Here is a 25,727-nt window from a genome sequence, read left to right on the forward strand (position 1 = left end):
GCAGCAAATGTAGAAGGTAGAAAGAAATTACTAAGGATATGAGGCGTATTAAAAAAAATGGTGGTTTCTTGTGAACACAGCAATAAACATTCGGGTTCCATAAAATTCGGAGTGTTTCTTAACTAGATAAGCGAGTGTCTCGCCTATATGGAGATCGCTGCAACTAAACAGCTATTTTTGCTAATAATCTCTCAGCCCACACGATGTATGATGAAAGCCCCTGCAATCGCTGCAGCCCAGTTAACACTACAGTACGGCGGGACCGCGATCGTCCGAACATGTAAGCAGGATTTGTATTCGAAAATTTAAATCTTAACCGCATTGTGTTACATATGATCGGACTGACAGTGTAGCTTCCAAAGTGTTACACCACTGACGCATGTAGCAAATTCTCTACAGACATTCTAAATATTTGTATGCAAACTTACCTGATCGCTGTCATGTCCCTGCCAGCTGTCATTGCTCTGAAACAGAAAAGAGGAAAGTCATTAGGACAGAGTCCAATATTACGCCACCATACAGGAATTACTGGAAACAAAATAACATGACATGAGCTCTACAATGAACGGTTCCATTTCACGAAAGAATCACTATGGACGTCTTAAAATTAGGAAGTAATGTTCATAAAAGCGTCTGATAAATTCCGACCCCGATGACGTAGCGGTTTTAAAGCGCACACGGTATTAAACCATTCGAACACTGGGCTTGAGGGTTCGATTCCCGCTTCAGACATGGAAGAATTTGTCTTTTGTGGTATAGGAGGACGTTGTTGGCGTACTGCAAAGGAATGAATCGTCCTAGGAATGAAGGTGTCGGAACAGGCGAAAATGCTATAATGCATTTCCATAACTGATTCTTATTATAGAAAATCAAAATCTCGAAATAATAATAATAATAATAATAATAATAATAAATATATTGTCAAGAACACAACACTAGCGAAAGAAATTTTTGTGTAAACTTAAAAATGTCCAGCGACATATATTCGATGTTTGGTTTAATGAACGTAATGGACAGTCTACTGAAACTAACTAGACTGCTGCTGTATTTGATATAGTAATAGATTTGGTTTTTTAAAAGTATACTGTGACGCGATAAATTAAAGTTAATTAAAATGTAACTGATACCGATAGGTATTCCTACAATTTTACACAAGTCACTAAACTAAATGATTATTACTAAGTTTTGTTTTCAGATGAAAAATTCCTAACGTGATGGTAGCACTCCAGCTTCGTATTCGGGAGGTCCTTGATTCAAATCTCGGCCGAAGATTGTGTATCCTAAGTGAGATTTTCAGGTAAATGCCTGTATAGTATCTTAAATTAGACCACAACCGCTTCATTCCTCTATTTTCCAATTCATTATTTAACAGTCATCCTGATATTCAACACCATGCAATATGACCTACTGATATCGTCGTTAATTAAATAAATGGAACAAAACTAATATAAATTCTTTAGTTACAGATTTGTTTTATCCGCATGATTTGTGTTACAGACTCATTCTCTGTGCTCAAAGAGATGACTGCGTCTGTCAGCATCATCACCATTAATTAATCTGCTTTGTCCTGCTGTCATTACAAATATGAAGGACGGGACACTCATTTTGACTCTTTCATGCTATCGTCCGTAGTCATGACATCTGAACTTCACACAGCTACAAACAGCACTTAGGAACAGAAAACATCACGCAGGGTAATTTGCGACTCTGAAGGCCGACGGCTCTTGATACAAACGTCATTACCAAAGTGATGTCTGAATGTAAACAGACCTTTAAAAAGTGTAAAATGGGGAACTGTATTCAGCGGCACATTCGTTGAAGGGTTTGACTGTCATTTAGGACAGGAGTCGTCCGCTCATTAATGAGAGAGATTACGAGAAATGTATTTGTCATCACACAGTCGGGGCCTGCTAATGGCAGCGCTTCGTAACTGGGTTAAATAGTGAAACACAGGTCCAGGAAAGACGTACAAACGAGAAGCAGCATTTGAAAAGGAAAATCAGAAGTATAATTTGCAACGTGAGGGCAGAGTATATATCACTGAAGAAGACAGAGAAAACGAAACTGAATAAATGTAATTTTTGATAATTCTAATTTTACATTTTAATCACAAAGTACCTGTAACATCAAACACGAAAAAATGTTGTCTTAGCCGTTTGAAAAAACCCCTCTCTAATTTAACCATTATAAAATTAACAGTTCACAAAATATAATTTATTGTGAAGCCCTAATTTCCGTCAATACTACTGCAGGCTTCTTCACCTGCTCCGTCTCACAATCGATCTCCATAAGTTCCATCTTAATGTTATCTCCAAACTCCCCGCTCTCCAAAACCTACCCTCACCAAAATTCTATACACATTTCTTACCTTCATGAAGCTGCAATATTACTCTATAAAATCATTATGTGATGGAAATAACGGGCACCATACGTTCTAAAAACATCATATGTCAGCAGATTTGTCGATTCGATTCGATCTGTTCGAATCAATTTTAAAGGAAAGTGAGAGTCCTTAAAATTTCAAAACTCCTTCAAAATAAGAAAAACTGTGTAAATGCACAACGCTGAAACTCTTTGAAAAGTACTTACTTTACTCAGTCCTTGTCTGAAATACGTAGCATCGAAATGTCATAATACAATCTACATTTGTGTTACGTCGCCCATTATATCGGAACCTGTTAACGTCAAATAGACTTCTCTTGCATTAAAAACGTCCACTCAATTTTAACCACAATATTTAATGTCTGCTGCCGTCATATTCATGTTAGTGCCAACATTTCTGACTGCCCCGATATGTTCGCTTTAGTACGAAGCTATTTCGCATTAACCGAACATGCACGGCCTCTCATTTTATTAGCGAAATAAAATTGAAAGCTTTTCTCTCCATCCTTTTTTCCCCGTCAGCACCTTCAGTGGATATAATTTTGCTTCACGAAATAAAATTTGACATCACTGCCGTAAGCGAATGTCTGTTTAGTATGCATTTGAAGCAAGAGGCTGATGATGTATGTGGCAGTCGTGTGTAACTTGCAGAAAATCCTAACAAGCCATTTTGAGCAGTTGATTTGATTAACAGTTAATGGTTTAAGATTGCTTTATGTACGGCCGGTGGTATACGCATAACAGCAACACGACAAAATTTTAAATACATTAAACAGTAAAACTTACAAATAAATGCATAATTAAAATGAGGGTGGTACATCAGGTTTGTTGATTTTAAATGTATTCGAGAGATATTCACCTAGAATCTCGACCGCGATACAATCAGAAGCGACTGAGAAATTCTGTAGTCTTACATTGCTCCCCCAAGTCAATTCCGGAACAGAAACATGAAATATTCTAAAACTGTGTACGTAAGAACTATATCCTACTCACGTAATAATCACATCAAGAGATTCTCAAGAACCTCTTCAATGAATACACAGTTGTTAAATACCTTATAAACCAACAAACTAACCATAATGTGGATTTTAATCATGGTAGACTTGACAGATGCAGACTTCAAAGGCCGTGTTCTCAGAAGAAGCAACTGAAACGTACCTGTGTATTTAAATGCAATAGAGTCAAAAATAGGCCACGATTTCAAGAAATCATAAAGCTGAAATGAACACAGCTGCGAAGTGATACAAAACACTTTAAATTTGGTGAAAGCTTAAAGTTTATTTTTATAATTTACGTATTTAGAAGTGCAGAATATTCGCAACATTTCAGGGTTATCTTCTTTAAATCGGGACATAATTGTAAGTCATCCCGTATAATTCTTGACATTACTTTAGAAAATAAATTGTAAATTAAAACATAAAACTTGATTTTCACTGGTATCGTGTGCTCGAGACTTCAAGTTCTTTTAAAAGAAATAGCATATGGAAGAGAATGTAGATCTACCTATTATCTGGGCAGAGAAACAGATTGTGCACAGAAAAAATCTGCATATTGACAATTCTCGTAATTCACATCCTTTGTCTAACATCCTATAACTGAAACAACCGATGACGTCGGTTGTCGTACGATATATTATGTGTAGGCAGCTAGAAAATTAGGATCACGGTTTCTAACCAAGTTCAGACTTGTATGTCAGCTTTTTGTGTTTTGTCCAGAAATAGAGACTTGCTATTTTGGTATAAACAAACCTTTCCCACCGCATTTAATTAATTTCGTTCTTTACCATCCTTGTTGTATTTACCCGTCTACTTTCATGGTTCTGTGTCTCCACCCCACCCCCCCCATAGTCGAGGCTGAGGTCTGCCCTTTTCTATTGGCTCCCTTGCTTTCACTATATCCTAACCCTTTTCGTCCGGCCAAGGTTCTATGTTGTCCGTCAGCTTCCGATACTCAAACCAATTCCTCGCGTGCGGCTTATTTATCGTCTTAATGAAGGAGGCAGCAAGGACCTCTGAAACGTCGGTAAATTTCTACCAGACTACACGGCGCAACAATTCAGAAGACATTCAACTTCATAGTCGCCGCCGTGAGAACTTCAAATCAAACTTGGCCTATTTTATAACACCGCCTGTCAACTGCGATAGAATTTCACTGTGTAGTAACAATGAGAAGCAGAGAAACACGACTCGGGAATAACTCGGTTAGAAATGTTATCTTTTATTTTAAATCTTTCCCGTTAGGAAACAACCAAGAACATTTTTCTGGAGTCAGCACTACAGCAAACCCATTATAACTCTAACCAATTTAACTTCGTTCTCAGACAAAGTTCGCGAAAGCCTGGTGTGCGTTAGTGGCTAAGGACCAAGCAACTTATCTTGTCTTTTCTGACACCATCTTGTCTAACCGTGTCTTTTCTTGACTAAGCGGTGTGCGTCCAGCCTTATGAGACATCAATAAAAGACAAAACTGGCGACTGGTTACCGGGCTACAAGACCTCAGCTGGGGATGATGAAAGTGTCGGTCGATTGGATGGATGGGAATAATATTCTGTACAGATGCGGCCACCACTAAAGTCAAAACAAACAATATGACCTTCATATTTTTCATATTAGCAACAAGCTGGAAACCCAATAAAAGGATTCAAACAACGTGCTACAGTCACAAAACGCATAGGAGATATATTATTGCATTGAATATGCAAATATATATGAAAGATCAAAAACAATTTTATACAACATTACAGAATTTACAGAGCACATTTTTTCGTATGAGCTATGATATTAAGGTAAACTGTACAGAAAGACGAACACTCGGACACAGCGAGAAAGGTTTTTACTTTCAATGCGTTATTTTTTAAAAAAAGTAGGGTATATAAAAAGGAAATGCCCAGTCTGTTCGTCCATCAGCAGATTTTATCTCTAAAAGTACCTAAATTTCGATAAAATTTATATCGTGGCTGCAAAAACCTCAGTCATGAGACAGAGTAGAGCGGATAAGTTTGGAGAGCCTGGTGCATTCAAAATACAAATCTGTATCGACAACTTACTCGACAGAAGTATTAAAACAAGTCCAAAAAAAGTTAATTTTACAAAAAACGTTCTTGTTTTAGATCTGCAAAAGGTTGAAATTCATTTTTAAATTCTTGGACCTAACATCTGAATAAAACATGGAATTATAGACCTGCAGTAGGAGATACAACGGAAACATCAATCACAACATATGATTCGACACACTTCTACTATTTACCATTTGATTGCTTAAATTTTGATTGTTCTAAATGTGGTCGTTTCGAGTACGCAGCAAGAGACTGCAGCTAGATGGTACCAAAACGTATTTGATTTTTGTAACAGTTCTGAAAGTTACGAAGGAAGGTTTAGGTATTGATAGAACAAGCTTTTATGCAGTGTTTAACTGTAGGACTTACAGACGAAGAGAAACGTTTGAAAAATATTAAAACTGACAAACGCAATGTCATCCGTCCAAACAGTCCTGCCAAATGTCTAAACTGATTAATAATTTTAGACGTAATTCTGAACTATTACAGACCGAAGACCAAATCCCAAGAGCTTAAGCTGATGATACGAGGTGCGATCGGAAACTTTCCAGACTGTGTCAATAGAGGGCGAACCGGATGTAGTACGAGCTTCTGCCGCTAGGGAGTGCGGCCTACATTCATAGTGAATCAGTGTGCCAGCCGGCATCATCGAATTAGCATTTGTTTCTTACTTACGGGCGTTTTGGTAGTGCATTACACCGAACCTCCTGCGATTTCGGAATGGCGTGTGCATCAAATTTTGCCAAAGACTCGCCAAAACGGCTACGGAAACCTATTAAATGCTAAAGCAAGCATTGGGGAGTCCGCAATGGGTCGTGCACAAACTTTTGTGTGGCATTCACGTTTTAAAAATGGCCGAACCTCTGTCGATGATGACGAGCGTTCTGGACGACCATCTTCGAGCACAACGCCCGAAAATATTACGAAGATTCGGCAGGCCATTCACGAAGATCGACGTCGTACCATCAACGACTTCTGCGACATTGTTGGGATAGGCTATGGGACCTGTCAGCTGATTCTAAAGGAAGAACCCCACATGCGACGCATCCTGTCTGAGGACCAGAAGCAGAATCGACTTCTCGTTTGTCAGGAGCTCAAAGATCTTGCAAGAACCGACCCCAACTTCCTTTCTAAGCTCCGTGTGACTTCTTCCTCTTCCCAAAGATGAAAATTCAGATAAAGGGAAGGAGATTTGAGACGATAGAAGAGATTCAGGCAGAATCGCAGATGGTGCTTGACAGGCTGACAAAGAAAGATTTCCAGGGATGCTTCCAGGCTTGGCAGCGGCGCTGGGATCGTTGTGTTCACTCCCAGGGGAACTACTTCGAGGGTGATGGATGAATTTAATACCTGAGATAAGTGTACGGGTTTTTATACGCGCAGTCTGGAAACCTTTCGATCGCACCTCGTACATATAGACTAAGTAGAATAACTTCTGACATTTTGATAAAATAATGTCCATACGCTCATAATCAATATTACACAAAATATCAGTAAAAAGTTGTAAAATACAGCGGTGAGATTTGGGTGTACGACGAATATACAACAGAAAAACAGAAGTAGCATAAACGATAGTTCATGTTCATTGGCTGGGATTAAGTAGGACATACACAAATAAATAAATAGAAAATTTCGTCCAAAATTTAGATCGATAATAGAGATTACTATATGAGGAAGACAGACAGCCGAGAATTGGATGGAATTCTAAATATACAGAATGAAGAGTCAAAAGAGACGAAGGAAACAGAATTTTTTGGCCGGTACAAAGATCAAAACAAAAATAAACAAAGAAGAAAACATTTATAATTCAGCGACAAATTTAATAAGACAAGATGCATGCAATTATCGTTAACAACGATCTATGCTCGAAGGCAGTGACTTTACCGTCGGATTTCTGTCATGGCTGCCCCGTGACGAAAGTCACAGAGGAGTTTCAAACAGATAATTATGGCACGATCATAGTCCCGAAACAACAGCTTGAGGGCAAATTAATTTTACTGTGGAATGTTTCAGCGTGTTCAATAATCGTGTATGGGGGGGGGGGGGGGGTTCAAGGAATCCGATTCTGAAATTGACTTGGGAACTGACAGCCGTTAACATAAATAGTTTGTAACATAGCGTACCGAAACATAAATTGTTGATCACGTGGCTTGTATAGAAGTTGATACATTAACGTACGTCCCAGCTAGGCGGTCGGATGCCGACAGACCCCGTCTGTTGACAAACTTGGAGGGGGACCTACGGACCCTAGGCTCACAGTTCATTAAAATGTTGCAACTAGGTCAAAGGTTCAAACAAAAACAACTTCAACAGCAGACGGTTATACCATACAGGAACTTTAAGCTTATGTCACAGTACACTGTACTTATTAACAAGTATTAAAAGCTGCTAACATGGTTTTGAAGAATTAAACTTTACTTGTTTCATTGTTATTATTATTATTATTATTATTATTATTATTATTACTAGTAATAGTAGTAATATTACAGTACGTTCACTGATAACGTTGAACGTAACTGTCATTTTTCGGTCACTGAAAGAAATGTTACAAAATAGCTAAGTTGGTTTTATTGTCTTTATGGAGGGACACTTAACTCGCGTCGGGAAAACCAAGTAGCGCTTGGCGGTAAGTCATGCAGTTCCAGTCGGCAGCTGGAAGTGAAAGTTACGTTTAACTTCATCAGCAGAATGTCACCATGAAAAACTCCCTGCCAATCATCAATACTCCTTCATACTATGTTATTGTCATCTAAAATACAGTGATAAAACCTTCATATTATCAAAAAAGCTGTCGAAGTAAGAAACATTAAGACGTTACAGTCAAATTGGCTACTGTATTTCCCACTATGTGAGTAGGTAGGGTTTGCAGTGCAAGCAATGTTTATAAAAGGAAGTTTAACATTGCTAATTTTCGCTTTCAATGGTATGCTGATTGTAACATGCTTCAAGAAATCGACTTCTGGCTTAACCTGGGAACGGATACAAACATTTCGTTGAACAGCGATATTAAAGAGAAATTTTATCCTTAGATATATTGCGACATATATCTCACATTTTGTCTCATCCTACAGATTTCGGTTTTAAAGTAGAAACAATTCCTTATGCCCGTTATGCAAACTTCTCTTGAGAATACCTCCAGATCACACACATCTGATCCCCCCCCCCCCATGTTTCTGTGTCATTTATTTTGGACACGCTCGCCGATAAACGAGGATGAGCCCAGATCTGAATTCAACGAATGACCTTGAAGCGCTGACGTAGAAATCAGAAGAGCAAATATCCGTAATATCTGAAAAAAGTAAAATACTTTGTGCCTGAAAAGGCTATAATTATCACATCGGATGCCGCAAAGTTTATAGAAACAAAGATCACCCGCTCATAGATATCGCAGGTTCGAATCTCTCTCACATCATGATATCTTTGCTTTGTCTTTCTTTGTTTCATTGTAATAATAAAGCGGAATACGAGAGGCGGATCCTTCAAGGAGACCCACTGAATTTTTAAACAGAATAACTCGAAAGATACATTGAATGAAGTGCGCAAACTAGTCTTGAATATAGTCTGAATGGTATTATGTAATGCAATACGTCTAAAGTCAGGATAAACCTCTAAAACATTAGGGCATCAACCCCTCCTTGTTCTCGGTTTGGCTAATACTGGAACATAAATCCCCAAATTAGGGGCGAAAAAATTGAAAATAAAATAAACCTTAGAGTATGGAGTGGATTAAACGTTTTGGACACAGGTCTCTAAATACTAGTATTGCAGATTACTTTCAACAGAGTGCAATTAATAGGAACGAGAAAGAATCCACAATAAAACAAAACACATGGTAAAAGAATGTAGGTTGAAAACGAGAGTGTCATAAAAAAGTCAACCAGCAAAGTTTGGATAAATTCCAGGAGAAGGAAAATGGTTTCGTAAATATTAGAGAATGAATCGTAAAAAACATGTCTCACGTTGATCATTTCCATGACTCGCTCACGCTGAAACTTGGACCATTATATAAACCTGGAAGGAGAGGACTGTAGAAAGAAAAAAAGAGTTCAAATGTTTACGGCAACTTTTACTTTCAATTCAAGAAATTATACCGAGGAAGTTTGCATAGGGCAGAAAACGTGCGTAATGTTCACTTTAACAAGAACTTAGCAGATGTAATAAACTGCGCAAATATTTATCCAGCCCAACACTGCATTTAAGAAGTTTTAACAATAAAAAAATCCGTTCAGAAATGAACAGTACTGGGGTGCTCACCGGGTCTTGACCTCCCATCTTTGCAAATGTCAGTGATTGCTTGGGCAAAATGTCTGTCTGGATGATGACGTCATCATAAAAAATCCCCTACGTTGGGGATTCCCCAGGTAACCAAGGTAGCTTGTGATTCCCCACACAGTCACTTTCGTACTAAAATGGATGTAACACCTGCTTAGCTAGACAAGAATTCCCCCATATTTTTTTAAGGAATCCGGAAGTTTGTTAATATGTTCATAAGAGCCCGCCACTAGTCTCCATCCTGAGCCAGATGAATTAAGTCCGAACCCACATAGTAACTGTAGCATCTACGTAAGAATGAGTATCCGTCATGTGATTCACACGAATATATCTCAAGTAGAGATTAACATGCACATGAATGAGAACTTCATCTACTACACTGACTCTCGTGACATTTATATGGTAAGGATGGAAGAAATTGATAAACGTTTCAACACTGACAACATGTATTGTTTTGTGTGTTCAGTGCACTGTATGGATCAGGTCTGAGATTTCAGGATCTCCCACCGACGAGTACCAACATGGCTGTCATCTAGACTATTGCGCCGTGTAGTCTGGTAGAAGTTTGCCAACGTTTCAGGGATCCTTGTTGCCTCTATCTTCAGGGCGATGGCTGCATGGCACAACAACCAGAAGACAGCCATCTTCATACTCGCAGCCTTGAATAATAATAATAATAATAATCATCATCATCATCATCATCATCATCCGTGGCTGGACAAATGTGCAAAGGTTGTGTATAAAAAAGGAAAATTTGCTGAATCAGAAACTCTGTTAATTGATATGGACACAGAAATACAACAGCTTGAACAAGGAAAAACATAATAAATACTTAGGAATTAAGGAAGGAGATGGCATACAACATCTACAACTGAAAGATAAACTGAAGAAGGAATATAAAGGAAGATTAAGGATGATACTGAAATCTGAACTGAATGCCGGAAAGAAAATCACTGCCATAAATGCATTAGCAGTTCCAGTACTGAGGTACAGTTTTGGAATAATTAACTGGAGACTTGAAGAACTGAAGAAAATTGACAGAAAAACTAGGAAACTGTTGACAATTTATGGGATCCATCACCCGAAGGCAGACGCAGACAGAATTTACGTAAAGAGGAAGGAAGGGGGGAGAGGACTGGCACAAATTGAAGCAGGATACAAAAGTTAAATAGTTAATATTGCAGAGTATTTGCACATAAAGCATCAGAAGGATCCATGTATTAATATCATAAAATTACACTACAAGTCTCAAGCAATAATGAACTCCATAACTAAGACAGCATCTAAAATCAAAGAAGAACTAAATTCTGAAGATGAAATCAATGACACAAATGAAGGAAAACAAATTAAGACATTGATTCAAGAAAGTATAAAGAAAAAATGGTAGAACAAAATAATGCATGGACAGTATCTCCGAAGTTTGGACAGAGAACTTATAAGCAAAGAAGACACGTTTCTGTGGCTAACAAGAGGAGATCTGAAAGGGGAAACTGAAAGTCAGATTATAGCAGCACAAGACCAGGCACTAAACACAAAATATTACGCAACAAAAATATTAAAAAAAGATACAGACAGCAAATGCAAACTATGTCAGCAATTTGATGAGACGACAGATCACGTTATGTCCGGATGCCCCGTGCTGGCAAAAGAGCAGTATATACAACGACATGATCGTGTCTGTACTCAGTTACATTTTAACATATGCAGGAACGCTGGGGTAAAGCTAGAAGAGAGGCACTGGTATGAACACATCCCGAAGGCAGTGGAGACAAGTCAAGATAGCCAAATAACTATTTTGTGGAACCAACAAGTCAGAACAGATAGAACCATCACAAATAATAAACCAGATATTATAATCAGAAACAAAAACGGAACTTGCTTCTTAATTGACATAGCAGTACCGACTGACAGGAATGTGATTAAGAAGGAAGCAGAGAAGATCTTGAAATACAAGGACCTTCTCATAGAAATACAGAGAATGTGGAAGGTTCAAGCAAAAGTAATCCCAGTAGTTATAGGAGCTACAGGAACTGTCTGCAGGTCACTCAGCAAATATTTGGCCAACATCCCGGGCGAACACGACATCAGGGAACTGCAGAAGACCGCCCTTTTGGGAACTTCATACATCATTCGGAAGACGCTTTCATAAAATGAAATTATATAATACATGTAGCACTTGCTAAAAACAATATGTATCCCGGAAATGGCTGCTGCCCTATGTACCTTAGGGACAAGGTCTGTCTCGGGTACATGGAAGTACATACCCCATAAAGTGGTGAAGAGATGGGATAATAATAATAATAATCATCCGTGGCGTAAGAGCCCTCTGAGAGCCAAAGCCGACTAGCTTGACTGCTGGCCTCACGTTCACATGCCTAAGCAGAGGTGAACGATCATCCAACCAGATATAGGATGACGTGTGGTCAGCACGACGAACCCCCAGCCATTGCTAGTTTTCCTGACCGGATTACGCTACTCATTGTAGCTCCCCAATTTCCTCACGATGCTGGGTTGGCACCGGTCCCATACACTGGTCGAAAGCTCATGAGAACATTTCTTCTCCCCCGAGACTTATTCTTACTGGGATTTGTCGTGTTTTCCTTCGGTTATTTCAGACAACTGACGGCGGAGCCAGCTCCGAACCAGCGAATGTGTGAGAATAAATTCATGACATGTACCAAACACAAGGCATGCTCAGTAGCAGTGTTTGGGTTCTGACAAGTAACAAGATACGGAGTTCTATACATAAATTACTGCCCAGAGCGGGACAGACATTTATAGGAGCCCTGAAGAAGAGGCAAATGAAGTTGAGATAAACACACCCTGGTACCAGACACGGAGTGTGACGGGCTAGTGAAACCCCGTTCCTTCCACAAACTTCGAAATTATCCGCAGAGCAGTTTATGATTCGTAATTTAGACAGCAGTTACATTTACTGGCAAATATTCATGCTTTATAATGACAGAACGAACAGGTATGTAGGCAAGCACGCATGCGCACAACGTTTTAGAGAGAAAGCTAATTAAAAATTGTTATATCACTCTAGAAACAGAATGCAAAACTTTATGATTTTGATGTATTTTTATCTGAATGCTGCAACAGTAATTTTGTTTTAAAATATTCCATTAAGGACATTCTGTGGCGTTACGGAAAAGTAACGGGATTTCGCAACAAACTTTCAACTTTTTCCGGCTTTGTAACAACGGTGTTTCAATTTTGTCACGTTTCGAATACACAGGCCTATAACATCACATGATGATAGTTTCAAGACACCAGATGACGGTTTTGCAAACGGAACGGATACTTTGCTAAGGGCAGATTCTGATAACAGAGCTTTGTAAGCGGTTTGAACCTTTGAATTCTAATATAAAATAATCGACTAATGCTGTAATCACAAAATTTGTAGGCATGGCATAAAACTGATTCTATTTCTGTTCAATATTAAAGTCAATACATGACCAAACTTTGCGGTCGAGTGATTATCATTTTTATTCGTATTCGGGAGGTCTCTGGTTTAAATCTCGGCCCAGATACCGCCTCTCCTGACAAGTTCTTCGTGTTTTCTCTCAGTCACATCAAACAAACGTCGGGACAGTACCTTAAATTAGTCCACGGAATGGGCGCTGTTCAGAGCTACGTTAGTGGAGTCCACTTGCCATTCAGGCAGACATTTCACATTCCAAAGTTACAGAACAATGTTTTAATCAGACATAAACGGTCCGACAAAGGTAATCAGTTATCGATCAGGCTATTTGGAAGCTTCCCAATCGTCCAGCTAGCTTCTAAGAGGAAATAACTCCAAATCGGAAAGCGATTAGAAACTACAAACCGAATAGGACACGGCAACAGCGAGTCTGGCCCGTATTCGAGAGATACGCGGTGTGGATCTTTGTTGAGGAATCGGTTAAAGTTTTCTTAATTTTCCTCAGACTTTCAATGCACATTTCGCGAGCAAATAAGTTGTAAGAAGAACGTATAGTGCTTAATTTCCTTTAAATAGTTCCGTTTAAAATATGTTTCCAGCGATAATTAATATTAACCATAGGTATATAATTTAATAAACTGTTTTACGTTGATTTTCCGCCACTAGAGCCATGCCTCTAACAGATTTCGATCTAACTGAAATTCGTTATACATAAGCATGCTGTGACCACGTTTGTAAATCCGAATATACAAACGCTTAATAAACAGACTCTTATGTAACTAAAAACTGTACTAGCAAACCAAAATTGACATGCAGTCATGATTCACTTGAAGTCAGTAAACAGAAAAGAGTATAACTTCTCGTGCGGTCAACATACTATCAAGTTATAAAATTACGTAAAAATTCCTTTTACAAAAATCAAATTTTACACCAAAGACCTGTTACGGAAAGTTCCAGAATATTTCGGTCCCTTTGTTGATGTTAAAGCCCTTGTTTCACACTGAAGCATGTCTCATTTTGTTTCTATTTATACACATGTAAACGTTTATAAATTCCAAAAATTTATAACATAAACTTTTCGACTATGTAAACACTTGACTTCGAAGTTCATTTTGGTAAAGTATATAATGAAAATAAAGTCCCTGGCGAGAACTGTAAAAGACGCGAACCGAAATATTTATGTTAATAAATTACCACTAACTACTCGGCTATGATTAACGATTATACTCGATTGCGTTTAGAGGGTTAATTGCATATCGAGAGCGTATCCACCAAACGACATATTTGGTTTAACAAACAACAGTGACCAGCAAGTACCTAAACAAATTTTAACAGTGGAATCTAAACTAAATCAGAATTTTCCAAAAATGTTATTTAAGACTCGAAAGTGGTTCCGCTTTTATGCTATTTTGTGGCGTATAAATAACTTTCAGGCAAGTTCTGTTGCTCGCGGAAGCACGGGCAGTTAAGGGAATAAAGCTGTAGACAACACAGTTTACATATGCAAATATAAAATAAATAATCTAATACCCCAGTTTCCATAACATGACCGCTACAAAGGAAGAAACGACTTCAAGTAACACATTACCGGGATATAGACTACAACCCTTACATTCTCCACGCATTCCATCCCCAAGCAATTAATTACAGCCTAAGACAGGGGTCACGTAATTAAGAGAACCTATTACATATGAGCTTACGTGGGGAGAATGAGAGTGGGTGAGTTACTTCTGACTAGTTAACCATATCAAGACCATAACGCCGGTTGCTGTCGGTTACCACTAGTGAGTTTCCAGACAAATTCTCTGAGACCAGTAGAGTTACGGACAATTATTACGAACGTTCCAAAACATCCCCTGGCAAAGATCGTCGGCAGAGAAACAAGGGTACTTCAAGTAACTTTTAGCTACGCGTTCCCTAAGGAAAACTTTACTCCTTCTAACACAGCAAACAGCAACACATCTGGGAATCTTTCTTCAAATTCATGGAAGCTCAACTTCCTTACTGGAAAGTTTAGAAACTGAAACAGACCTATACCTACAGGAAAGAAGTGAAAACATGCATCTATATATATATCTTTTACGGAAAATGAGTTATGAGATAAACAAACATAAAGTTGGTGGTAATCGGGCTTCGGGCCTGTGTACAAAAACATCCAAAAAGAAATTAATAATAGGTTGGTCAATGGATTATTACAAAACTTCGCGGTGTTATATGGACTGTTGAAGTTAACGCTGGCCCAGTGAGATACGTTAACACAACTCTGATCAACGAATTCGGAGAATATATAACAGGAAGTGATTTCGACCAAATTTAAGATACTACTCCAGAATATTCCTGGAGGGACTGCAGAACATTAAAGAAAGGTCTAATTAAAAACAGCAGCTCCCGGACTTGGATTGGAACGAAATTAAATCCAGTTTATACAGCAGTACCAACCAGCGTAGTACTAAACAGTTCTGCACTGAAATATTAAAAAACTATTTATTTAGTTTTTTGTTTTTACAGGTCTATCACCGAATTTTACGGAAAGGTTAGCACTTGACAACTGATAAACATGGCACAGACTTATCCACCCTCAAAAATAGATTAAACCTACATCACTAAATACTCAAACTTTAAAATCCCGAATATTTGGGCGTGAGATAATGAGCCCTGTAGGCCCACAACAAATTGAATAAACTCAAAGCAAAAGTTAATAAAACAGTAAAGGTAAAAAATCGAATGTAAATCAACGGTGTGATATGTCAAGTTACGTACAATAAAGTGTACGTTGACGCTATATATTGATATAAGGCCTAGTCGAGGTCAGAACAGACTAAACATTTGCAAATAACAAGATATGTATGTCTTCAAAATGTTGGTTGGAACGCCTCATAAAATGAGCTTGTTGGAAGAATGAATTCATCGCCCTGATGACGGGGGCAGCATGACCTCTGAAACGTTGGTGGCCATCTACCAGACTACACGGCGCAACAACCCAGAAGAAAGCAATCTTCAAAGATACTACACGGCTAAGAATAATTGTAGATAATACATAAACAGTTAAGTTGTCCCTGTTATTAAGCAACGCAATGTGAAGAGGTAGGGGACTATGGAGGTAAAACTCCGAATATTCTTAACAGGACATGAGTGGGCAGGCTTTAACCCCGGAGAAAGTACTACTAATGCCATCACTCAGAAGGTTGGTTGGGCATCAGATTCTGTAAAGATGTGGAAGCGAAAAGAAAAACTGACCAGCTTCAAGTATTATTACAGGTGAAATGACACTCTTTGAGACTTGCAGTAAGAAGAATCTTATATCTGCGCTGTACATATTTCTCGCGCTCATATCCCGTGTTATCTTTAGGGAGATACCTGAAGCCGTTCCTAAGTTTCCTTGATTCGCGGAAACAATACTTTCGAGGAATCCCTGTGGAGCCATTACACGTTACAGGATCAGGTAATTAAAAGACAATTAAGACCACGAAATAAACTGGTAGTTTATTGAGTTAGCTGAAAACTGTTTTAATATAGAAGAAATATGGCTGCAAAAATTTCTTCTTCTTGCTACTTTTTTACACTATATTTAATAAAAACAATATTCTTTTCCCACATGAATCTAAAACTTGCTCCCACGCACTGAAGGAAAACACTGATTCAGGGTGTTTGAGAACACAGTGATGAGGAGAACACTTGGACCTAAGAGGGCGAAAGTAATAGGATGATAGAGAAAATTGGATTATGAAGAGGTTCACAATTTGAACTCTTCGCCAAACTCTGCTACGAAAATCAAGGAGGATTAGACGGGCGGGGCATGTGACATATGGAAAGGATGAGAAACGGCCAGAGCATTTTAATCGGGAAACTTGAAGGGAGGATAATGCATTTCTAGAATACTTTGTTGGATATTGTCCATTGTCTAATATATATATATATATATATATATATATATATATATATCATATCATATAAAACGTTTCGTGGTCTAGTGGTTAGTGTTAAAATGTTACTCTGCTAACTAGTTATTCACACGGCTAGCAAATGTTCATTACAATAACACGACAGAGGAAATACATTTGCGTGGTTTGTTATTTTATGTTTCTCGGTGAAAGGTATGTAAAATCAAATGTGATATCGTAGGATGGTTTTGAACGATAAATATGCGATGTGATTGTTACATTATACGATCGTGGCACGTTATCCTGAAGTTCAAAAAGATAACTTGAAGAAAATCATGAAAAATCTGTCACGAATGGTTTCCGAATTGAACGGCTTTACAGTTCAATGCGTTATCTCTGCGCCGTATTCCTATGTTCTCGTTATGAGAGGCACAAATGTGTTTAAACTGAAGAGATACCTAGGCGTACCCCCATTTTCTCCCTTTCATTTTTTTTTCTTTTCAAGTCCTCCCGTGTGTCACATTGGCTCGAACGGTTCTCGGAAACGCCTATCCGATGTACAATGCAAGTCGAAAGTTCTTTCTTTAGAATGGAGAAAACTTGGCAGAGAATCTACTTACCTCCTCCTAATGTAAGATCTGAAATTTCTGAAGCTTTCCTTCCATTACCCAGCTATGCTTTCCTGGCCTGATGCTAAGTATAAGAGGAGAGGTCAGATCAGTCTAGTCATCGTACCATAAAGACGTACATGGTGAGCTTCATGCTTCGATTACCTTTACCCGTCATGAAAATATTCCCGTACCTGTGTACGAGGCGTATTTGTTTTTAAACGCTGATATAAAAATACAGAACAGAAATGAGTGGGTTTTCACAGCGTAACATAACTAATTCGCGTTCGGGGCGTATCCATGAATAATAATAATAAACAAATACATAATTATAATTTTTTATACAGACACGCAGCACGCATGCTTAAATCTAGACTATATTTTTCACAAAAACTTAGACGATGATTCAAATGATCAAATCAGATGTTTTAAAACCACATACTTATTGTGTATGTTCAGTGCACAGCAAATGTAACTCTGCAAAGATATTTATTCACCTTTGAACCTTCTCCTGAAATATGATGTTTGGCGACATAACCTCTTCTCAGCAATACCGCATAAATAAGATACACTAGGAGGACATACATGGAAACGACAGTGTGTATTTTAAGGTATAATCCCAAAAGTTAAGTTGAGGGACTGAAGGAAACCACAAAATGCCTCAGCGAATAGAACCGACTTATGAGTCGACAAGCGAACCCTGAAACAGGAGTTCTGACGTGTTCACAGCGCCGTTATGTTAATATAAACGATGCAGGTAGATAAGACGATTTATATGCCTAGAAAAGGACTCGTGAGAGAGGGAATTTGCAGGAGAAACGTGATGTTAACTTCCTTTGTGGGTTTGTTACAATTTATCTTACGCTGAACACCTTCACTGAGACAGATGAGACTGTTTAGTTAACAGATAGTATTCATGTCGGTCCTAATTGAAGATTCCACCCTTCAGTACATATAAAGCACTTCCGTGATCCTGAGCAGAAATGCGCTGTGTTAGCTGTTCTTAATCCTCATAGGTTTACGTATCACTTCTTGTTCTTCGGATTTCACCGAGAACAACCAGAATGCATTAAGAAAACAATCGAAGCTTGTGAGATTGAGCTCATCCATCTACTAGCACTCACAGCTGCTCCACATGCAGAATCCCTGCAGACGCTACTATTTGCACATGTGACTGAAGCACTCCTCATGGACGTCGAATTGAATAATCTACTTATATCATATGGATAAATACTTTAATCAAATAACACGTAACACTAACATTAAAATGATGTCACAAAACAATGGCGCATCTTGATTTATAAATAACATGTTACAAGTTGTATTTGTCAAGACTTTGTAAAAGGTCTAATGATTCACAAAATGTTTACGTACTTATTTATTATTACTACATAATCCTTCAATCAGGCGCGTCATTGATGCAAATAACAGATATTAGCGGACATTTTTCGCAAAAACTTTGTCTCTTTTGGGGACACCTTCTCGTTACTGCGAGTTGTTCAAAGGATTATATGTATTTGGTTTTGCTTCGTTCTCATCTTTCTATTGTTTATGTACTATATATATTATGTCTTGCTGTGCTGACTCTGTAATGGGTTCCCGTAGTTGTCGTCAGCACGTTAAAATAAAGAATTGAACTTAAAATTAATTAAATTATCATCATACCATATCTGGCCGTCAGCCTGGAATAAAAATTGCCCCTAAGATATTATGACTATTAATATTCTATCATCATATAAGTTACGCATTACGTCACATAGACGTAGGTGGAAACACAAGTAGGCCCATAACTTAAAGCGTTATTAACTTCATCACTAAACAGTGGCGAGAAGGCTGAAAGGAAAACAAACCTACCGTAAGTTAAAACCGGCCATTAAGTAACACACCAAGGAAACTAGCATTTTATTTGTTACTCCGACATTTTAATCTATTTAATTTTTCGTAATTATCACTGTCTCCTAAGGACACTTTCTCGATTCGGGAAAATGTCTACACTGATCAATTGTTCGGTTAAATTTTGGTCTAAATTATTTTTTATTTGTGTCGTACACTTTTGTCAGTGTTTCTCTGTTATACACACTTTTTTGTTGGCAAACACTAATGCAGGAAATTAAATGAATTGTATCCTTTCTGTACTGCGAAGTGTCTGTTTTGAAGATTCTACTTCAGGAAACGAGGAAAGCCCGACTCTTTTCTCGTTCGGTCCATGACACGACGAAGTATAGGCTCATACGAGTACCCGTTTTGACATTATTTTAACGCCGGATGCACATCGACTTCAGTAACCAACAACTGTGAAATCGATGAAAGAACTGAAGACGTTTTACGGCACGAGCTGTTGAGCACCGTTTCTTAGTCGCAGTCGAAAAACGGAGAAGAGAAGGCGACATACACACCTCCGGAAATCTAAAGGAAAACGTGACAGACTGTGGAGGAAGCAGGCTATGCCATTTATAAATGGTTTATAACACTGAAGTCTAAATCACACACGAAACGACAAACTCTCACGGCCAAAATCTTTCACAGTTTTTCGCAGTTCGCTGAATTCCTTGCAGACAAATAACGCTATTCCTTTAAAATATCTTAGACTTGTGGATTTAATGGCGGTAAATATTTCTCAGGCTGAGGATTAGGACGATAAGTTCCTTCGATACGTTGATAATTATTGATAACACTACATGCCGTCAGAACGTGGAAGTATACAATCGTTTTCCTTTCGAATACCGTAGTTCATGAAGGATTCCTTCCTTATTCCCACCAATTACAGAATAAAAATCAGACGGTGACAGAGCAAAGGGGCAGGCCTGTAAGTCTAAGAAATACAGTTCATAAAACAATTTTCGAAAAGTTATCATAAATCAGGTTTACTGATTTTTAAAACATAATGAACGATTATACAAATTCCACATAAATATAAAGCTGAAGTAATAGTCTTACTAAATTACAGTTTATATGAATTACAGGCCGTGAAGTTGAAATGATAATTCTGCTGTAATATTTTTACTTATAACCCTTTATCCTGGCATCGGTGAATTGATTTGAAACGCGTTTGCCACTTGCTACATGCTATTCGCACATTTTATAGTGCAGTTAACTGGATAAGAAAATATGTTCATTTTCTTAATGCACGACGCTATATCAACTGATTTAGTCACGTAACGTAGAGTGATTCATGGTAGGATTTTGTGGATAATGTATGTGTAGGGATCTGGGTGGCCTTGGTATATCTTCAAGCAGAATATTCTGAAATGTGCGTAGACAGCAAAGAAACCACAACAAAAACAACCCTATGACAGGTATTCGAACCAAGTATCTGTCAACTGTAAGTCAGATTTGTCGCCTTTGTGCCACATCGTTCGATTTAACCACATGAGGCACAGTGATAACTAACATGTACAAACTTCATTAACATTCAGTAACTGTTTTTTCACAAACAGTGCATTTAGTGGTTTCGTATGATAATGAGAATAATAATTAAACAGCATTAACCACTTTGTCCTTGTAATGGAAAAATACTGTATTTTCTTTGAAAAATAAATGTAATTTTTAAATACAGTTTTGCTTAGATGAACTTCGTGTTTCAAATGCTTGAATTAAGATACAACACATTGTTTTCGTATTTACAAACGTGTTCCTATTTTTCCTTCGCTATTCTGTAATATCTGACCGTCACGGCGCTCATTTGCGACAGAAACAAGTCGAGTTGCTTTCATTCATGCTGTAGTGGTTTAACGTCCCGCGTCGGGAGACACTCGGGGGAGCAGAACATAAGATGAATGGGGACACAGAGAAACTCAGCTCTCGAGAAATTCCACTGCTACTACAGACACACGCACACACAGTTTAATGTAATTTGTGCCAAGCTAAATATGACAAGAACAAAGTGTGGAGCTACCATTAACATCGTACATGAGATAGTGAACACTGATGAACATACGCGCATGTCCAAATGTCTAAGGTTCAGTCTTTACCGATGAGAGAAAAGTCTAGAAACATAGTGACAGCAGAAATAAAATTATTACAAGCTGTAAGCGAGCCCTGTCCTACATAAATCGTCCGGAGACTTTATGAAATACTTCAGAATCACATTCCTCAAGTCATTTCCAATCACAGTGCCATATGAAAGTGGTTCCGATTCTCAACGGTTAAAGATCTACTAATATTTGAAATTCAAGAAAACATAAACGATACAAAACATAATTACAGATGCACATCTTGCGTAACGAGGAACCCAACATTTCAGTCAGCGTCTCTGAACAAGCAGTTCACTGCTGTACCACTGCCAAGTTATAAGGTTATTCTTCATCATATGACGGAAAACCTATACTTTCTATCTATATTTTAGTCAGTCTGTATTCTACTTAATTAAAATGTATAATTTTTTTTTTTTGGGGGGGGGGGTTTCCGAAGTTCCAGAAAAATTGAGATACACAGCTACTCTATTATATACGGACACACCCCATTTCTTCGAGATTCAGCTTAGGTACGGCTTTACCAAGCTATCGCTTCCGTTCAGGTATTCCAAATGAAAGTTTGTATAAATTTCTCATAGCGCCATGTGTGCTAGATTCCCCGCCAATCCCGACATCCTTGACTTGTTCAACGAAACAGTACTTGGAAGCGATTATAAATCATAAAGCTCTCCATTATGTAATTTGCTTCAGCCTTTTATCAGCCTCGTATTTTCCTTCTTAGATCCAAATATTCCCATCAGCAGCCCATCTGTTTTCAAACACCCTCAATCTATGTTACTATGAATAACATAAAGCTCGGTATACAAAACGTTTCATGTAACGAAGTTCATTTCGTGGTACACGGATTATTTAGGATGTGAAAGTCGTCACAAACATAAGGAGAACACAAATAACAAAAGTTAATGCTTTAATAAAATATCTCATGCTTCACTGTTCAGAAATCACAAAGAATGCCAAAAAAAATCTCTCTACTGATGCATTTCAAAAGTGAATAAAAAATCCAAGTCAGATACATTTGAAGCTATATTCAATCACATTTGGCTTCTTTTCATTTCCGAAATGGGTTTCCAAATAATATATCTACAAGTCTGAAAGGTCTTACTTTCACAGAAATTGCCAAATATGTCCTAAGTCACAGTCCAAGACAAGATTAGATACCGGGGTGGGGGAGTTTATAGACGAATGTCTGACGTTTGGAATAGATTACACTTCTACAGAAGTCTATACATCTACATCATGAACTCTGATAGTTTTCTTAAGATACTACACGCCCCTTAACATTAGCCAGGCACATCTCTTATAGGCAGTCGCAAAATGAAATTCACCTCCTATTTTTCTCCAACGTAATAGACATAATGTGGCACAAAGATCAGTGAGTGCACTGAGATAAGGCGGGTAAAATGTTTTGCTGTAATGAGAAGGACATATGATGAATGTTACTTGTAATTGCGATAAGTAATGTAATAAATAAGTTATGTATTGCAATTGGGAAAAGTAAGGTATTTAACGAAATGAAACATCTTAAGCAGCTACTGGAGCCTAAGTTTCCTGAATTCATTTTCACGACCAGTTTCTAGAAACTTCAGCTACGATTCTTAATACAAAAGCGAGAGAAGTACGTTTTATTTAAATATACAAGATCAAAGGCAATGAAAGGGTTCCTAACCTTAAAGGAAAGATGTCTTTACAAACTACGTATAAATAACTGAATGTATCCTATTAGTCGGGGTCTCTTACCCGAGGCACATTTACGCGTATTTACGTGTAACGTCTCTTAAATTGCGTGCCGTGTTTGCAATATTCAAAATCTATAAGAGAACGAATATACACATACACACGACGCTATATCAGCTGCTTACTTTAGATAAGCACGAGGTAAAATATGAAAATTTAGAACAGCCGGGACGAGATTTGAATTCGGTACCTTCCGAATAGGAAGACGAAATGATAACCACTTGTCTGCGAAGTTAGGGACATTTAGATTTTCCTGCCATATGAACCATACAGACCTCACATTTTTAACATTTTTTTTAAAACCGCAAAGGGATATTCTTATGAACATGCCGTAATAACTGCATGTTAAATATTAATAACGTTGTAGTTTATTAACTTCGCTTTGGGATTATACACTCATACGTTTGTAAATGTATAGGTACACTCTTAGATGACGATTTATGCCACAAATATCTACAAACTTATACAGGCTGCTCCATCAAGCGAAGTACACAGGCTCTAGTACGTGAGACACAAGTTCTTCCTGGCAGTAAAATTGGGATTGTCGCTATGACACGGTGTCGGTTGTTCTACTCGTCGCAAGATATCTCCGAGCTTTGTTGACCGTAATAAATATACAAGTTTATGGCGAGGTACGGGGAGGGACGAGAAGTGATAGCGCATAAGACGTCTCCTTCCCCCCCCCCCCCCCCATTCCCCTAGAGACGTAATGTAGGCATGAAAATATTTTGCTTCTAGTGTACTAACGTTTCGGCGGGTAGAACTAGGGACATGAGTGAAGACCATAACATATACAATTTAGTATTAACTTTTTCTGTAACTGCACCAGTGAGCCTTTTATGACTTCTGTCGACTGTCTTTCAGAATATAAACGAGATATTAATGCGACTGAACCACAGTTCGATACCGCTGTTCGAATCTTTGATTCGACCTCTGATCGTGCTTTATTTCAAACCAGAGGTTATGCGGCCTATGATGTATTAGTACTGGTACATTTCTCTTTTGTTGGAACGTAACCACTTGCCTGGAGATGCAGAGCACAAACGAGGTAACAATACAACGACGAACAGTACGAACAGCATTCGTACCTGCGTCCTGCTTGTAAGTTCTTCTTCCTTAATTTACTACAGAGCCACGAAGACCTGACCGGACTACCCATGGAAAGGGTAGTGCAAAGTCGACGATAATTTATTTATCTCCGGCAAGAAGAGAGTGTAATGCAAGCTTACTCTACATCGTTAGGGTTTATTCAGAGTTGTAATTCTGTCAAGCCGGAGCCGTGAAAGAAGAAAAACGGACCCCAGTTGCCCGGAGTGAAAGCCTGGCGCATTTTCTCTCAGCTTACCAGATATAAATTAAATCTTTGTGCATAATTTTATAAGTAGGTCCAAGGCAAAGAGAAGTGATTAACGAATACAAATTAGAAATTTAATCGAAGACGATGGTAATGGACAGAAAGTTGGGATGGTTATGCAACTCTAAATACCTTTCGTTATTTACATAAAACTACTGCCACACTAGTGAGCCGGCGTAGCTAAGTCGATATAGTGACTGGCTACGGACTGGGCGACCGGGGCTCGATCCCCAACGGGGGCAGAGGATTTTTCCTCTAGCCTCTGCGTCGAGACTGGCTCTGAGGCCAACCCAGCCTCCTATCCAATGGGTACCGGGGTAAAGCACGGCCGGGTCGTGACACTGACCACTCACCCCATCTAGTGCCGAGGTTAAGAATGAGTAGGAGCTATACCTCCACTCCCCCCAAGCGCCTACATGGCGAATAGTGGGATAGCTTTACTTTTTTACTGCCACACTAGAAACCAAATGTGTTGTTAATCATAAACAAATCTTAATAATGTCACAGGCTACATCGTAAAGGATGTAAGGCGTTCAACAGGGTAATCCAGAAATAGAATAAACTAAACTGATACGCAGCATTACGGTTTAGTGATTCGTGATTATTGTTTTGGAAGTTCCCAGTTCGAATCTTGTTTAAGAGGACGATTATCATGTCTGTAAACTTCGGCAAGTGTTTTCCTCATTGGTAATAATTTGAAACTATTCAAGAAATGAAGAAAGGAACCCAGAAAGAGAGGTAAAAAAATAAAACAAGAATTAGAAAGGAAAGCGAAAGAGGTACACATTTCTAAAAACATACACGGCACAAAGTAGATATTAGTTTGAGTTGTGACCATATTGACAATGATTGTACAATTCAGATTTTTGCAATTCAAAGAAAATTATAGGTAACGCGCGCAAATGCAGTAAGTTCTTATAATTCTAATTAACTTTCAGCTTTAATTGTTGTTAAGACGAATTAAGTTATAATTAATTTGGCACTGCTTCCAAATTCTGTAAACGCCATCACTGCCCTCAGGGGTCGCTAGGGACGGGCGATAT

At 38.3% G+C, this 25,727-nt stretch overlaps 1 protein-coding gene across 8 annotated transcripts in view; it reads right to left on the reverse strand.

The window, feature by feature from the left end:
- The window catches only part of dlg1 (MAGUK family member discs large 1), a 338,246-nt gene that overhangs the window by 103,941 nt on the left and 208,578 nt on the right, over positions 1-25,727 (reverse strand). For all 8 annotated transcript variants that reach the window (XM_022067362.2, XM_022067361.2, XM_022067363.2 and 5 more), the window contains one exon: positions 429-464. In XM_022067362.2, the coding sequence (XP_021923054.2) occupies positions 429-464 (36 nt within the window). The remainder of the gene's footprint in view (positions 1-428; positions 465-25,727) is intronic.

The sequence above is a fragment of the Zootermopsis nevadensis genome, unplaced genomic scaffold, assembly GCF_977971745.1.
Source record: "Zootermopsis nevadensis isolate Lab colony 2312 unplaced genomic scaffold, Znev_1.0 Znev_ptg000030l, whole genome shotgun sequence".
Taxonomy (NCBI): domain Eukaryota; kingdom Metazoa; phylum Arthropoda; class Insecta; order Blattodea; family Termopsidae; genus Zootermopsis; species Zootermopsis nevadensis.